This window comes from Protomyctophum bolini (assembly GCF_963924005.1).
Source record: "Protomyctophum bolini genome assembly, chromosome: 13".
NCBI lineage: Eukaryota > Metazoa > Chordata > Actinopteri > Myctophiformes > Myctophidae > Protomyctophum > Protomyctophum bolini.
The window spans coordinates 27,663,819-27,681,721 of record NC_137874.1 but is presented as its reverse complement, the minus strand read 5'-3'; the positions used below and the strand labels follow the sequence as shown (position 1 = coordinate 27,681,721).

The 17,903-nt window shown below is 39.2% G+C and overlaps 2 protein-coding genes across 2 annotated transcripts; both read left to right on the top strand.

Annotated features, from left to right (window-relative positions):
- Positions 1-1,453: 1,453 nt before the first annotated feature.
- Positions 1,454-4,446, top strand: LOC308327376 (uncharacterized protein). The gene is made up of 4 exons (XM_080780762.1): positions 1,454-1,502; positions 2,125-2,168; positions 2,330-2,650; positions 2,866-4,446. Exons 2-4 carry the CDS (start codon positions 2,138-2,140, stop codon positions 2,973-2,975), a joined length of 462 nt encoding a protein of 153 aa, XP_080636888.1. The 5' UTR covers positions 1,454-1,502; positions 2,125-2,137; the 3' UTR covers positions 2,976-4,446.
- Positions 4,447-6,970: 2,524 nt separating this feature from the next.
- On the top strand, positions 6,971-17,423 carry f11r.1 (F11 receptor, tandem duplicate 1). The gene is made up of 9 exons (XM_080780021.1): positions 6,971-7,279; positions 10,799-10,858; positions 11,554-11,670; positions 11,769-11,909; positions 12,066-12,268; positions 12,497-12,599; positions 14,602-14,713; positions 15,129-15,192; positions 15,343-17,423. The coding sequence occupies exons 1-9, from the start codon at positions 7,228-7,230 to the stop codon at positions 15,376-15,378; spliced, it is 888 nt and encodes a 295-aa protein (XP_080636147.1). The 5' UTR covers positions 6,971-7,227; the 3' UTR covers positions 15,379-17,423.
- Positions 17,424-17,903: the final 480 nt, after the last annotated feature.

Sequence of the window (17,903 nt, the reverse complement as noted above, 5' to 3'; positions counted from 1 at the left end):
GCCGGCCTCTTCCACACTCGATACTGAGTTGGACATTTGAGGATGATACACAAAAGAAGAAGATAAGCCAAAGAAAGAAGAAACGATTTTGCATATGGGGAGGGGGCAGAGGGTTATGAGTTTGAATGTATTTATTGTTGTTATTGTTACGATTTTGAAGAAATATATTTTGATATTTCAGTTGTATTGTAATTTAATTAGTTAATCTGATTAATGCTGTAGTCTGTTTAAATGTTAGTCTTTGTCTATTCCCCTTTGTGTAAAGAGTGGACTGATCGTCATCACTCACTATACAGTATGTTCCCCTCATGTCTCCTTTTGGTTAGGTCAGTTGTGTTAAGTTCAGTTCTGTTTGTCCTCATTTGTTTTGGGCATAGAACTATTAATTATCATATTTTTTATTGGAAAACATTTTAGAGAAAAGTCTGCTGGTGTCTCTCTTGCTGACCAACTCGGTCCCCAACACCCTACTAAGACATCTAGTTTGTTTTGTTTTATAATGCAATATCAGTGATGGCTCTCTACCTCTGCAGCAATTTATGTTTCTACCTCTGGGAGATTTATTCATTGCCTCAGCATATTTTTTCTGTTTGTTATGGAAATAGAGTTACCTCGGCTCCCAATGTATCCAAAATCTTTACAAAACATCCTTTGCTCAGTTATTTGTATGCGCAGAAATACAAATAATATTTAATTTAGTACTGGTGATTCTATTGCAAATGTATTTTATCTATTGGACAAATATTGAACTGTGTTTATGCTAGTCTTCAATAACAAACACATTACAAACATTACCTGGTTATCTGGTGCAACACAGGGTAAAAAACTGTCACCATTCCAAAACAAAACTGAGATATGGAACTGCCTCCCAGGGAGGCAGCCACCCCTCCCCTCCTCTCTCTCTCTCTCTCATAGCAAATGCTCTTATCCAGATTGACTGACAATAAGCAAGATTAATAATCGTATACATACAGCAGAATGCAGAGAGCACAGTGTAGTACCTCAACAAAGTATAATACAGGTATTCTGTCTAAACTCTCTCTCTCTCTCTCTCTCTCTCTCTCTCTCTCTCTCTCTCTCTCTCTCTCTCTCTCTCTCTCTTTCTCATTCCTTGGTTTAGTGCAGGCAGGGACAGGGACTCCAGGAGTGACTACTCGCAGATGGTGAGAGTTTGTAATAGCAGTGATTGCACAATCACTTTCTGTCTGCTGGTCAAGCAGGTGCTGGTTGGATGCTGGTTTGAACCTCCAGCTATGAAATTTTGAATGGTGAGTCATCGTGGTTAACAAACCAAGAACAACCAGAAACCATAGTGCCCTTATATGGTATAATGATGTTCTCTCTCTCTCTCTCTCTCTCTCTCTCTCTCTCTCTCTCTCTCTCTCTCTCTCTCTCTCTCTCTCTCTCTCTCTCTCTCTCTCTCTCTCAAAGCCAGCTGCCTTAATCTACCCCTGACATCACACTGCTGAGCACTGAGGAAAACTCGAACGGCATCACAGAAGGTGAGGATGATTTAACACGCTATTACTTGCTAATGAAGAGCTGTAGCAAATCATGGCACCATGTGGCGCTGTGTGATGCTCAAATGTTTTCTCATTCATATTACTCTGGATGATCAATTTGTTTTATACCTATTACGAACTTTAAAATAAATGTTTAGATTAAGAATAAATGAAACAGATTTTTTTAAATCAATATAGATTGAACAGTACAGTATACTCTACATTATGAGCGGCCATATTATTATTATTACAATTATTACATTTATTATTATTATTATTTTAATAATGTTTGCAGTTAATTCATGTCAATATACACAATACAGTGTATAGATGCTAATACTTAGATAGCTAAACTGTTTACAGATGTTTAAGCAACAGTATGCCATTGTTGGCTATGTTTCAATTGGCTATGTTTCAAGCCTCAATGCAGTGTGGGAAGTAAGACATGTGCTATTTAACATTATGATGGATGCATCTCTCTCCACCATTCTTACAGATGTGTTTGCCTATAGAGCCATGATACTTTTATGAAATAATAGCAAAATACACAAAGTATCTGACTGTTATGTTCTGTGATATAGGCTGGGAGATATTAACTATCTCTTTATTTGATCATTTTTAGATAAGTTGAGAAAATGATCCTCCTTGCCATGATTTGCCTTTTCGGTAAGATAACTAAGTGTTGTAGGATAAAACACACTGTAAAACATTTACATTTCACAGGTATTTACATGATGTTTGGAGATCAATTGTTTTGATGCCCCAAACTAACATTCTAGCTTTGGAACAGCAAATATCTAACAATGTCTTTGTTTTATACTGTATAGGCTTTGCCTCAGCCCAAAAGGTGACTCGGATGAAGTACTGTGGGATAGATAAGACTCATCTAAGGATTGATTGCCTGTATGAGGTTCCTGCTGAGTCACCAGATGCAATGTGCAAGTTTACACAAGGTGAAAGAATTGTTGACACCACTGACCCAGAGGAAGAGCAGGATGGTGCCTACAAGAACAAAGCCAAAGTTCGCATCTACCCAGGCAATATCTGTCGCCTCCGTTATAATAACCTCTCTGAGGGAAGGACCAATTTCAGCTGCTCTGTTAAACAGACCGAGACGTCAAAGCCTAAATTCGCTAGTGTGGAAAAAAGTAAGTTGCTGCCAATCATCACCCTCCCTACACCATAAACTCCTGAGTGTTCATTTGTGTTATGAACACCCATGAGAATACTGCTGCACACTGTCACATACAGTATACGGTATATCTTTGCTTTTTCCCGTAATTTGTCCCCTGTGATTCGCCTGACACTGTAGACAATGGGCCAACTCTCACCATTGGTATCTGCATTGTCCGTCTCTTTGCAGAGCTCCTTCTCCCCTGCTCAGCTTTGAGTGTCCTGTTTCAGAGCTGCAGTGGACTGCTGTTGACCTTGATGACACTCCCTACACTGCTGGGGATACACCACTGGCTGTGAATAACAATAAGGAAATAAGGCTTCTTTTACACAATCAATAACCAATGCATCCATAATCATGAGACTAATATCATTGCACTATCTTCGATGTTGTGCCTACAGACTAACTGCAGTGACTTGAATGTATACAAACTACCAAAAATATTATAGTACGCCACAGTGCTGCATAATCTGCACTGTGCACACAATACTATGCATACAGTATCTACTATTGCACTCAATGTTGAATACTCTGTACAGTATATACTCTACTGTTGCATAAATCTTGTCTAAGATGAAATGTAGAGTTTAACCACTTGAACCCTAGCCTCCCTATTCTGGAGTGATCACACGCTTTGTGATCTTGAAGATGGGCTATTTTCAGTTCAGATATTTAATGTAGAGCAAAAACAGGATGGCCCCTAGTATAGAGCCCTAGGGGTCTCTGGTTAACTGAGTATAGGGTTTAAGTGGTTGGTTCACTTACTATGCCGCACCAGGCTAGTAAGCAAAATGATTTGTCCCAGAGAAAGATAAGCACTATATTTTATGTAATGTTTGTGCTTCGGACAACATATATTTATGCTTGTGTGAAGTAATTTTACTCCAGCTAATTACAATTATTTCATTTTGTACTCTTACTTGAGTATCAGTATGCGATTGCACTCTTCTTTTTCACCTCCTCCAGGATGAACTATAGATGACGAGAAATAGTAGAATCTATATAGTTGGTAGATGACACCCGTGTTTCAATCGCAAGTATTTATTCTCTTTAATCGGAATCACATGGAACAGTGAAGGTATACAATGAAACCTGTTCACATTTGAACATAATAAGTTGTGAATAACTAACATCTTTAAGATGAAATGTGTAGATATGTCCTAGTGTCCTTGAAGGCAGCTTTATTAAAGGGAAATTTCATCCATATGCGATGAAAACGGGTACAAACCCTTTTGTTTGTTTATTTTTATAGTTTTTGTTTTGTATTTTACACTGTACTGTAGTTATTCCAGAGTTATAATATTGGTATGTTTACTTCACAGGTCCTATTTACTCCAATAAAGGTAAAACCTATATCTTCTTAGATGCATCAATTACTAATTATATATTATATATTATTACCTGTATTATATGCTATGTGAGATGTAGTGGGACAGAATTAATACCAGTTAAGATTGATTTGAGATTTGTTTCACTAGCATGTACTGGCTCCTTTATAACCTTTGCACATATATATCCTCAAATTCACATTTCTGAGGCATGTTGCTACCAAATACTGTAAAGGCTGAATAGCAGACAGACAATATACACAACAACAAAAGTCTGGAACTCTTTGCATTTTGGAGACACTGTGAAATCTGAAGTCTGGTTCATACATACATCATGGATGCCTCGTTAATACTGGATATTTCAGGATATCACACACACACCTTTCTCCAGGTGATTCCATTGAGATTCATCATACTGTTTGGGTTGATTGTATGGACTGATTTAGCTTGGATAGCACACTGACCCACTCCAGTTGTGCACTCGTGATCTTACTGTGTGTGTGTAGTAGACCCTGCAGAGAGAAGGAATCTCTGTCTACAGCCACACACAATGCATTGTCATCCTGATCTGCTTGAATTACTTTGGTTGGAGCAACAGAGGGCAGTAGAGGATTCTCACTCATCTTTTCCCATGGCTGTGTTTATGTCATAGACTGGCAGTGGTTACCCTCTTTTCATTAGACCACTCCTGTCAGAATCAAGCATTGTTTAGCCATACTTTCAATGGTATTTTGTTGAATTTCCCTGCTCTCACAAATGTTAATAGTTTAGCATTTTGCTGCTTGTATACCTTTATACTTAGTGACAAATAAAACCCTCTTGATTCTTGATTTTTGACTCCATTTATGTTGTTGAACAATGGTCATTAGTATCATATTGGTTGAATGCAGAAATACTCAATTGCTAGTATTATGATATGAGACGTGTTATATATATTATTATTTATGTTTTATTATGTATATTTTTTAGAAGGATTCATGAAGATTGTTATTATACGTTTTAAGTATTAAGATTCAAGGAGGCTCCATGAGACGATTATCTTTTAACCCCCTGACCGCATGGTACCCAGCTGTAAGGCGTGTGTGGGTCAAGAAATCATTTGTAGACATTTTATTGTGGGATATTGAGGATTTACAGTATTTAACCTACAGTACCTATTACATTATATTTATTACATGGTATTTATGTGTATGTGTATTTAATCTGTATGTAAAAATATATATAATATACAAAATCAGCTCTGTTAGTCCAGCGTTAACACTGTTCTTCAGCGGGTTGTAGGAAGGTACTTGTACTGTAGTGTAGGGATCCACATTTGAGTATTAACCTATATCTAAATATATATTTACATTTAAGTAAATGTTCTATGGGCCAATAGAGCGCCGCAGTCCCTCCCCCTTTCAGAACAACGAGTGGCCCAGGAAAAGAATCGCAATGCATATGACCATATGCATTTCTTAAATTATTTATTTAAAGACCTTTTAAGCATCGTACGAAGCCAACTCTTGTCGTGACAAATCATGACAACACACTCTAATATTTTGGAACAAACAAATAATTACAAAGAAGAAAAACAAGAAAAAAAGTGTTGTAACCTGGTCACTGGCCCGGTCTATAGTAAATGTTCTATGGGCCTATAGTATAGTATCCAAAGACCCCTGCCCCTGGTCACTGGCCCGGTCTATAATCCTATAGTATAGTATTCAAAGACCCCTGCCCCTGGTCACTGGCCCGGTCTATAATCCTATAGTATAGTATTCAAAGACCCCTGCCCCTGGTCACTGGCCCGGTCTATAATCCTATAGTATAGTATTCAAAGACCCCTGCCCCTGGTCACTGGCCCGGTCTATAATCCTATAGTATAGTATTCAAAGACCCCTGCCCCTGGTCACTGGCCCGGTCTATAATCCTATAGTATAGTATTCAAAGACCCCTGCCCCTGGTCACTGGCCCGGTCTATAATCCATCTATGCATGGGTCCCATGCTCCTGGTGAGAATTCAAGAGGCATACCTATAGGTGTAATAATCTATAAATGCATCTCATGGCAAATGGGGCATGAGTTACAGTATGCCTGTTCAAAGTTTGTTTTTACTGATTTGCTATAGTCTATCAACAACTGTAAATGTGAAAATGTACAGTCTTTGAAAAAACATTTCAAGAAGGAATGAAATGTTTTTAAAGGTGGTTAACCAGGCTATTATGTCCTCACCATGAACCCGGTCTGTTGACCTGGCTGTAAGCACTAGCAAACACAAAAAATAGTCAATAATTAATTGCTAATGCTTGCTAAATAAATGATATAGGCTACTTAAATCAAACATGTACTCATATTGTACATTTTATTAGCTGCAGCTAGCTGTGTTTACCCTGTTAAACTTATGACATGTCTATGAAATATCCATGCCTCCCAAATATTGAACATTAATGACTGTTGAACTGATCAAATGTTGATTTCTGTCACAGATCAGTTGTTGAGTCATCACTATGCAATGGTCTACACTGTAGACCAGTGTTCGTGTTAAAATAGATTTTGATTCAGTATAGGCTACATGCAATTTGTGAAAATCTGATCCTTGAAATTAAAGGATTTAATTTAGGCCTACTGTTACCACTAGGCTATTTTTCTACCTTGAAGAGTAAAATGCTCAAAGTGGAGAACCATGTCAGGGGTTCCTTGAGGGGGTTCCAAATGGACCTTTAGGTCTGTAACAAATGGAACCTATTTAATTTGGTTCCATATGTGTTCACTCTCAGAGGGGCTCCTTGAAAGTAAAATGTTTGAGAACTATTGTTGTCTCTCTAGTGCACTGAGTCTATACAGTAGGGCACAGGCGGCTACACACGATAATATTTAACCAGTCCAACCTGTTGCTCTGCCTGGAGCTGCTGGAGCTGAGCCATGCTGACGTCATCCAGGTAGTGTCAGTGGAAGCGGAAGACAGGCACTGGTCTGGTCGTTGTTTAGTTTCATACATAGTTTACTACCTCCACCTCCACTACGGTCCACACAGGTGAAGACGGCAGGACCAAGTTGATCGGATCCTAGCTGCGTCTACTTAGTATTTTTCCTAAGGAAAGGGGGATTAACATTTTTCACACGGCTGCTCATAAACACGACACCGAAGACGTTTTAAACATTTGCGTTTTGTTTACTAAAAGAGGCCTCGGCTAAAGTAAACTCCCCGGTCTCCCACTGGTAAACAAAGGACGAGGCGACCGACATGTTTGTTAGCGGCTTGGTTTCGGTGTCTCTCTTCATTTACGCCATAACAGGTGAGTGTCTTTCTGCAAATCCTGCAATGCATTTGAACTTAAGTGTTTCTGGGCATTTAGGAAGAGTTTTCCCGTAGACTTATTTGACTAAAAACAACATATGCCCGTTTGAATGAAATCCCCGGGTACAGTATTGGTCTGTGGGAGTAGGATACCAAAACCAAAAGCCACACCTGTCGCAGGCCACAGTGTAGCAGCAGTAGGCTATGCGTTTAGAAAGCGCAGGTCACTTGTTTGGAAATGTTAAGTATGACATTTACACGTTTATAACACTTGAATTAAAAATGTGAGATGGCCTGCATACAGGCTACCTGCATCGTATCAGTATTTTCAGTACTTTTTAGGAACTCTGCCTCAACAGAAAGCACTATACTTTTGAGTAAAATAGTCTTACATTGTCAAATAAGGTAGTTTGTTTTAATCCAGTTTTGTTCTACCTGATTTGCATTTCAAATGACAACCGTTGCAAGATATGAAAAAAAATATTATGCATTTTAATACTAGATTTTAGAAAGAGAGAAACTATCATTAATAAATTATGTATGGAATTAATCTATTATGGAGATCTAATAAATGAACCTGAGTAGGTCTTTCATGTCTGAAACTAGCCCCTCTCGGAACCCCCTGGGTCAGCCCAATCCGAACCGAACCGGGCTGACCCGTAGGGTTCCTGGTCAAGCTAAGATTTTTCAATGCGATTGTTGGGACGCGGATATACACACACTCATCGTTTAGTCCATCGGCGCGGAATTAGGACGCTTTTTATTGTGTTTGTTTACGGATGTGCGAACTATAAGTACCTTACATACCTCTGATAAAATCTCCTGTGTCGCGGAAGCCGTTAAGTATTTTTAATCCATGTTTGATTAAAAATGTCGCTTTGATTTCTTCTTGTTTATTTACCGTTTATTGTACCGCCTCTCGATGTGCGGTTGGCTTTGCGGGCTATGTCCCTTCCTCTGATCTGCTCCGTCATAGCTGTAGCACCACTAGCTAGCCAGATAGGCGGTACAATGAGGTGTCAATAAACAAGGTAGGAAGAAGCGACATTTTTAATCAATCATGGATTAAAAATACTTAACGGCTTCCGCGACACAGGAGATGTGTCGGTATGGTATGTAAGGTACTTATAGTTCGCACATTCGTAAGTCAATACATGAATAACCATGGTAAAAACGCGCAGAAGTCCGTCTCATGGCTTGTTTACATTGTATTTGTTTGTGCGTAACTGGCGACAGCCCCACTTGAAGCAGGACCCAATGCAGTAAAGTCTTAAAAGTGTCAGAATCTTTACTACATTCGGGTTCTGCTTGCGGGGCTAGTCTGAAACATGATTAAACTAGTTTTTCGTTTTTGGCACAGACATGAGATTCACTTAAGCCTGACATTAAATAAATTGTTTAATTCTGAATTCTAATTAGGTTTTTCGATATCGCACTATGAGGGTATCTGGTGACCAGTAGTAGAAACCCCTTTTCCACAACCCCCCTACTGGCATTCCACCTGTGAACATTGCCACTTGAATCTTGTTCGCAAACTTTGCATGCTAGGAACATTATAAAAAAACAGGTACTGCAGTGCTAGCTGAATGCCATTCAGTCAAGTTTCTGTCTGTGGATCACAGGCACTTTCTTCCTCTGAAACCTGTTTCACGATACAAGAGAGAAGTTGATTGTTTAATTTGGCCTGCCTGGTGTCTTTCAACTCTGTGTGTAATGTGTATTGTATTGTTGGATGGCTGATAAGTATTCACAAGCCTTTTTTATTTATTTATTTTAATCTCCCCACCTCAGAAACTCCAATGACAGCCACACAAATAAGGAAGTCATGGTCTGGTATCATTTTACACTAGAGTATTTTTCCCAAGCCTGAAGCCTTTATCAGGTCAAACCAAAACTATGACTCGTGCCACTTTATCTTGCTGTTTGTTGCAGATTGCACCCACACAAAAATCCAACAAGCCATGTTAACATCTCTGTCATTAGTTAAACTTCACCTTACTTTCAATGTGCCGCAGTAAAAAGGAGATTCACACACAGTTTTTTTTATTATATATATATATATATATATATTATATTTTTTTATATATCCCACGATTTTGTAACCCAGTTTTCTTTTTTCACCCAGTGCCAATTATCTAATGTAATCCTGGGCGCTACACTTCCTCTGCCAACCTGGGGGGGCAGCGGACTGACCTCATGCCTCCTTCTATGCATGAGGAGTCCAAGCTGCTTCTTTTCACCTGACAGAGGGGAATTTCCCCGGCCGGACGTAGCACGTGGAAGGGACACATTATTCCGACCAGTTCCTTTCCCCTCCATCAGGCGCCCTGGCTGGCCAGGGGGAGGTAGTTTTAGAGACCAGGATTACGGCATGTTTTTGTGAGGGTATCTACCCTAGGGGACACAGGGAGAACATGCACAGAACTCCACACAGAAAGGCCCTATCGCCAACCCCCGCCTCGGGTATGGGCACTGATGACGCGGAGGAGGGAACACGCCGCCAGTGCCCACAGTGTCCCCAGCGGGAATCGAACCCAGGACCTTCTAGCTGTGAGGCGACAGCACTACCAACTGTGCCACCGTGCCCCTCATATATACATTTATATCGTTTTTTAACACTTGTTTGGAAAGTTTGAAGTTCACTGCCTATAATGCGGCTTAAATTCTTTACTAGTAATAAGAATAACCCCTTGAGATGTTGAATCTCATTTTCAAGGGAGCCCTCAAAGACAATAATACAATACCATAAACACATGTAGGCTAAACATTTAACAAAAAAAAAAAGTGTTTTTTTATGGGAAAGTGAATACTGACTCAGACGGTGATTGGCAGGTGATACTGTGTTGGGTTCTGTAGTTGAATTTGTAGTGGCTATTTTGGATTATAGCGGGTTACTAGACTACCAAGTAGTAATTTTAAAGCTGAACCTAACAGGCACATCCTTAACAATAGTGTAGCATCCTATAATTTTACCAACACTGGTGTCTTGCAGTAAATGTTTAGTTGTTTACTTATTGACGTTTTTGCTGTTCTCAGGCAACGGTGTCGGTCATTAAGGGTTTCACTGAAGTGTTGTGTCAGCAGAAAACCACTTTGGTTGTGAACACCCTAAACCCTCAGGCTCGCTACAACTGACTGTACTACAGTGTACCGGTTTGAGGGTGTACTAGGTGGCTGTTGCTCAGGGTTTTAGGCCGTGTTTAGTTGTTTTTGTTTGGCTATGATCTCTCTGTCAAATGAATATTAACAAAATGAATATTAACAGAGACACAGGTCTGCTCTTGTTGGCCCATGGCATTTCTGTATGAAAAGGTTTTTTTCATCTGTTGTTTTTTTTTCTTTTCCATAATTTAATACTAGTGCAGACACTTTACCTACTTCGACCACAGTCTTCTAGTTTTGTATTTATTTAGGTCATTTCAGGTACTGCCCTCATGACTGCACTAGATTGTAGAGTTGATATTCCTAATCTTTAGATTGCTTTTTGACATGATTCTTTTTACTATCACCCTTCCAGGTGTAAGTGGTTTTACAGTGACAACCACAAATGCAAATGTAAAGACCAAAGAAGGTGAAGGTGAGTCCTGAAAAATGTGCTTTAGAAAATTGGACAGAATGACTTGTTGCTCAGTTAATGCTTATGCCATGTACAGAATTCACAGAACTCTAATTTAAAAGACACAGTTTACAAGACAAAATACAGAAAGACAGATATACAGCAGCACAAGACCCTGGAAACTTTATATCTTACTGCAACAGTGAGCAACTTATACTTTACACTTTTATAATTACTTATAACTAATTTACACACAATCTGTTTAAATTCCTGTAATTCTTATCAAACTTCACTTATCCAATTGTTTTTTTTAAGCATAGATAGCCTTAACATATGTCAGAATGGCTAATTGAAACGTCCAAAGGATACTGTAAAACCAGAAATATTTAACTGAGTGGTAAATAAATGGTAAATGGTGCATTTATATAGTGCTTTTATCCAAAGCGATTTACATAGATTGTGCATTACATTCACACATTTATACATTGATGGCAGAGGAAACCATGCAGGGCACCGCCACCAACCTGCACATCGGGAGAAATTAGGGGTTCAGTGTCTTGCTCAAGGACACTACGACACAAACTCTGGGGGAGTCTGGGATCGAACTGGGAACCTCGCGGTTCAGATTCTTCATACAAGCCTTGTCATGGGATTGCGAGCTTATAGGATTTGAGATGTAGTATTTTTATGTGCTCTCATTGCGTTTTTCATTTCAGGTGCTGATCTTACATGTTCCTACTCGGCTGACTTTGGTTCAGATGCAAGAATTGAGTGGAAGTTTGTAGACAAGAAAGGCTCACAGACATATGTTTATTATAAAGGACAAGCCACAAGTAAGTGCATACTTGTGCCATACACCATATTTCTGTCTAGTGGTAAAATTATACTCATTACATGGGAATAAATTGGTAATTGTACTTTTCTTCCACAGCACAATATAGGGATAAAGTGACCGTTTTCGGTAGTAATTTGAGATTCAACAAAGTGACCCGCAAGGATACTGGAGAATATGATTGTGTGGTGTCTGGCAACAACAAGTTTGCGGAAGTTAAAGTGATGCTTACTGTTCTGGGTAAGATTATTTAATAGATAATAATATAATTAACAAAATATCATATCAATATCATATCATCATTGTATCAAAAGGTTTACTGTACTGGTGGTGAAATGGCAGTGTGTGTGTGTGTGAGTTGCTATGATAAATGTAGGTTCTTGTTGTCCCCATCAGTCCCAGCATCTCCACCCCTGTGCAGAGTCCCTCAGACGGTGACAACAGGCAAGGCTGCCCTGTTGACTTGCCATGACAGTGATGGTTCACCTCCTCCGACCTACAAGTGGTATAAAGATGGAACGCTCCTGCCTGAAGATCCCAAACTGTTTCCTGCCTTCAAAAATTTCACCTACAAGATGGATCCAAAAAATGGCAATCTGGTCAGTTTATTTTCTTTACGACATTTTTTGGAGGGGTTTCTGCCTTTTATTTGATTAGTGTACAGTAGACAGACAGGAAATGGGTAGAGAGAGATGGAGATTCGAATCCGCAACACGCTGTCAGGCCGGATTAGCAGCTTAGGTGCCCGGACATCTACACCAGCTGTCGAGGCCATATTCTTCACATGCAGATATTTCAAATTCACTGTTTGTGATTCCCCTTCCCAGGAGTTTCCCGCTGTGTCCAAGGCAGACACCGGAAGCTATTCCTGTGAGGCTGTCAATGAAGCTGGCCCTCCTCAGCGCAGTAAAATTCACAAATTTGAAATCCGTAAGTATTTGTTTCTTGCCGTGCACAAATGTGGCTTTTGGCTGTTTTGTCCTACATTTTCTCCCAATGTAGTTATTGCCAATTACCCATGTGTTCTGCAGCCCCACCCATGTGTTCAAACACCCCTGCTGTTTGAATGCGGAGGTTGTATACTACCACATGCTTCTGCCAATACACAAGGAGTCACTAGTGGTCGCTTGACACCAGCCAACGAGGGGTTTCATAAAGAGTGTAACACACGGGGGGTTCACGCTACGTATTTATCAAAGTTTGCCTCACCCTGCGCTGAATAGGTGTCATGGGGTCGGACTCGTGACTGACAAACTGCACTAGAGTGACTTGACACAATCCTCTACTGGCTTCCCACCTGTGAACATTGCCAATTGAGTTTGTTAGAAATTTGGAACCCACAATCAAACTTAACTGGAGGCACTGCAGCCAGGAATCAAACTAAATATATTTGTGTGCTAGAAGGGAAGTCCACGATTGCTTTTGCAGTAGGCATAATGAGTTCATTTTTGAATACGGAAATCAGTAAACCAGTTTGGTTTACTGATGACTTGTCATAAGAACTTGAAGAACTGAAAAATGCCTAATTTGACTTAAAGAATTATTTTAGAACTGTCAATTGAAGAGTAGAGTAACATGCACACACTCCAAATGTCATCTTAGTGGTGGTATTGGGCTGAATATTAATAATAACAGACATCACTATATCTTCTTATCGTGGAGCTGAAAAACGCATATCCCTATAAAATCAAGAAAGAAATTCCTGTACACATATGTTGCCTAAATGCCTCGTTGCTGACATTTTGGTCTTCTGACCTTTTATCGAGACAAGCACATTGTTTGAACTTTGTGATTGTTCATGTCTTGAGGAGAACAAAATGCTGGCAACAAGGCTTTAAAAACCAGTGCAGAGGAGACGCCTGCAATTTCTGTATACCTTTTCTTTAATATTTCTATGCCCCTATTGAACTAGTGAACGCATGTTGAAAACTTTATAATCATGATTGGAGTGTCTGGTTGGTGTAGAGTAGAGGAAAACACTGTTCACCACTGCAAATACCTCTGGCAGTGGTGCTGCTTGCAGCCTGCTTGAATGCACTGGCACTAGCGATTACAATGGGCAGTGTTTGCACCTTTTGTGGGAGGCAAACTGATATTTTGCAGCACTGGGGACCCCTGCTGTTTGATCAGAGAACCTGATAACATTAACTAATGGTTCATTCATTCAACCTTTTATAGAGCGCCGAAGTCCTGACGTCACTCGCTCATCCCCTGGCCTGTTCACGGAAGTAATTTCTCTATGGAGGATAACATGGGGTCATCTTAAAATTGTTTCATACAAGCGTTGTGGTCCAAAAATGAACAAGCTGTCTCTGAGTTTACGGTTGATAAAACTTCGTCCTGGGCGCTGGGTGTTACTAATTGAAAGGACGGTGAAGTTCGTCCTGGGTGATCGGGGTGTTAAATGGGGAGTGATAGCAGCAAAGGTTGTCGGGATTGCGATTCGAACCCGCGACACTGTCTGCCTGCATTTGCAGCCAGCAAATTCGCCCGGCATTTTCGATTCTGTTTGGAACCCCATTTATTTGGGTACCAACCAGGAGATGTGGTTGTTTACACCCTCTCGAGACCAACAGTGGGGTTAATCACTTGAGCATCAGCTTGTAGATTAACTATTTGTGTGAGGAGGTTTGGTGTGGAGTGAAAAAAGGACCAAGTATAGGCCACATGGGAATCCAGTCAAAGAAGTATATAGGGTTTAAGTGGTTAATTTACCTTAAAGAGTGTATGTATTGATCAAACCAATACAATCTCAATTTAGGAATTGATTTTCTTCAAAGAGTACTTTTACATTATGAAGATTATTATTGATATATTTGAAGAAAATCAATTCCTGAACTGAGATTGCATTGATTTGCACTATGCTGCTGTTTAACAATAATTGTCTCAGTATGTGGAAATCTTATGCCAGTTTCCTGTCTGCTGTTTTAAGGTGATATTAATACTGGAGGAATTGTTGCTGGAGTGATAGTGGCCATCCTCCTGCTGGTCTTATTGGCATTTGGACTTTGGTACGCCAACAAGAAAGGATACCTGCCTAGTGAGTAAAACTCTCAACATCCATTAAAAAAGCGTGGGTTTATGTTTTCACTCCTTGTTCATGTTATCTTACACAATCTTTATATGATATTGATCATCTCGGGTGGCAGAAATGACATCATCAATGGCTTGGCCCCAAGGATCATGAAACAGATTAGATTCTACACATGGCTATCAGTTACAGTTAAGAGCAAAAATACACTGAGGTTTCTGCAGGATATTGACATGTGACTAGATAGACAGGCTTCTGCAGGAAATACAAGATATTTGATTTGCTTCTTTTACTTTTTCCCCCGTCACAGAGAAGAGTGAAAGGTAAGAGTTTCATTCAAAACAATTTCTCTGCACATTTCATTACATGTGTTAACTAAATTACATGTTCCCTTCATCACGTGTTTGTATTTTTTTGCTTCTCCACAGCAAGTCAAAACCTTCTGTGGTCTACCAGCCTCCATCCGTATACGGTGGTGAAGATGACGAAGATGTAAGTCTGACCTTGTCTTATCAGTCTGCTTTGTTTTGTTTATACAATTATATTTTCTCTGGTATGTCCATACCTGTGTTACATTATATATCAATTCTTGCAAGAAAAATGTACATCCACATTATGACATTTGATATTTTTCTGTCTCAGGGGGAGTTCAGACAGAAGTCATCTTTTGTCGTATAGCCTGCCTGAAAGGTCAAGAGTGCATCAAAGAATCCCTAGCAATGTTTGTGATGTGGGAACTCTTCCTTTTTGTGTCTTTCTCTCAGTCTCAATACATTGCAGACCTTTTTTGTTTATGATAATTAGCTTTTAACAGGCAGTTTTCATAGACTTCTATGATTCATTTATGTGGCCTTTTCTCCTTCATGATTTGTTGCCATAAATGCAGAACATTGTGGGGATACAAAATTGTAATGTTATGGGAAATATTGTACATACTGTAGCAGAATATTTTTATTGCACACAGGAGTTTCATTAGTGTAACAAGTACTGATAAATGGCCACGTATGTTTCATTTTAGCCTTTGAAATTCTGCTTCCTATATTTCCCCCCAATTGTTTAATTAAAATTCACTTGCCTTTTTTATATTAGATTTAGTTTTAATTCAAAGTACGTGTGATTAAATTGGTTACAGTAACGTCATTTAAAACGGTTTACTCAATGCAAATGACAATTTCTTTCAATCTTTTAGTGACACAAAAACAATATGTAAATGTATGGTGCAAATTTCAGCTAAATGCGTCTTTGATATTCAATGTTAACACATTTTAAGTCATTGGTCCTTCAGACGAGCTGTTTTTTTAACACTCCCACTTTCCTCATTAGATTGCACCATTTACCAATGATTAACAAGTGACGTAAAACGTACATTCCTGAAGATGTGTTTTTGGCCTATTGACTAGCTCAGGCAGGATGTGATTGACAACCATTTCAGCACCACTGCAATGGTCCCATAACTTATCCATGTGAAGATCCAAAATGTAATCACTTTGAGTGCAGTGCATGTATAGTTAGCCTAGACGATTGAGTGTTTCTCAAAGGTATTATGTTTCTCTAATGCTTGTTTTTAGTTACTTTGCTCATTTTTATTTATGCAATATCCAATTATTATTTTTCCCAGCCATGGTTATTTTAGAATTCTCACACCTATTTGAAGCTGCCTTTTCTTAAAAAAAATAAAATAAAAAAATAACATAACTTGGTGAGTGTAAACTATAGTGTGAAGCTATTGTTTAGTGTGCAAAACGTTAGTTTCTTTGTTTTGTTGAAATCTTTTATGATTTTATCAATCTGTATTTTGGGAGGGTGTGGAAATGTAGAGAGGTGGAGAGAACTATATAGTCACACATGCTGTTTATTAGTGCAGTGTTGGGTTATGATAGTAGACAAAGTAATGCTTGCTGCTTTTCTGTTACAAATGAAACATGGTTTCAATCTCCAGTGTTTTATTTATTTATGGAAATTAACACATGAATTTCAGCCCATCAACAATTCACAACGCAACTGGTTGCAACTTCCAACCAGTTGTAAGAAATGCAATCAGTCTGAATTGGAACAAAAAGTGATGGCAAGTGGTTGCATTGCGAATCATTGGTGTGGACTTGGGCTTAAGAGTCTATAAATGGTGGATGACCAAGTGCATTGTTTGCTAGTTATTTGAACATGCCTGTGAAAAAACTCACATGTAACTTCTATAAATATAGTATGCTCACCTCCAAGGGGTGATATTGTAAAATATCTTTCACAAATTGTAATCTATGTGCTATGAAATTACAGAAATGCATCAGTCTAGTAACTTGAAACACAAATGCTATATAGCTAGTACGACAGCAGATTGAGCTGACTGTATTCTTTGAGAAGTCAATTGACAACACATTTTTTTCCAGTTCTGGGACAGCGTTCTGCACGATAATTGCCTGTATTGTTTAGGGTTGTTCTGTTCATCAATGATGGTGTTGTAAATTGAGGGCTCTCATATTGGTTATTTGTAACTCTAACCCAAAAGGCACATTTTATGTGTTGCTCCACAAATACTCAGGTTGAGATATGAATTGTTTGGTAATGTGATAAATGTAGATACTACAAATAAAATCTTTATTTAAGGAAATAGTAATATGGAATGACTTCTGCACTGCTGTACACATCTTTCCTGTATAGAGTAGCTTACATTTTGATTGTACATTTTGAAGTTTGTTTTTTAAATAATAAAATTGTGTGTTCGTATATACCACTCAGTATTATCTCAGCTCTTTCTCACAGACAAGAAGTGCTACCTTGACTTACCATAATTGTGTCACTCACCTGCATACAACTTTGCTTTACTCATTGACCCATTTAGTCCAGTGGATGGCATTCATGCTAGAATAGTTTATGGATGCTCAAAGTGGCCACGCGGGTTTACTGATTAGTGAAATACACCGCCCCCCAGGGGCCCCACCCTTCCAGTTTCACCATGAATTTTGCCTATCGGTTGCTATGGTAACAGGCGGTCGCGGGATGCGGATGCAGGCTCACCCACCTACTCTGGTGGTTCTTCCCAGGGTTCTTCCAGTGTTCGTGGAGCCCAGCCCACCCTGATGGGAACGACACAGGAAGGGTGAACGCCCACATAGACAGGAAGTTTGGCCAATAAAACAAAACATATTTTCCACAAGATTTGCCTAAACTTACACAAATATTGTTAACTGTGTCATATATCAGAGTCA

Excerpts from the sequence above, each read along its gene's own strand:
- LOC308327376 (XM_080780762.1), top strand. The coding sequence starts at position 2,138 with ATGATCCTCCTTGCCATGATTTGCCTTTTCG. Across the intron at positions 2,169-2,329 it reads TGCCATGATTTGCCTTTTCG|GCTTTGCCTCAGCCCAAAAG; the intron begins GTAAGATAACTA and ends TATACTGTATAG. Across the intron at positions 2,651-2,865 it reads ATTCGCTAGTGTGGAAAAAA|AGCTCCTTCTCCCCTGCTCA; the intron begins GTAAGTTGCTGC and ends GTCTCTTTGCAG.
- f11r.1 (XM_080780021.1), top strand. The coding sequence starts at position 7,228 with ATGTTTGTTAGCGGCTTGGTTTCGGTGTCTCTCTTCATTTACGCCATA. Across the intron at positions 7,280-10,798 it reads CTTCATTTACGCCATAACAG|GTGTAAGTGGTTTTACAGTG; the intron begins GTGAGTGTCTTT and ends TCACCCTTCCAG. Across the intron at positions 15,193-15,342 it reads GTGGTGAAGATGACGAAGAT|GGGGAGTTCAGACAGAAGTC; the intron begins GTAAGTCTGACC and ends TTTCTGTCTCAG.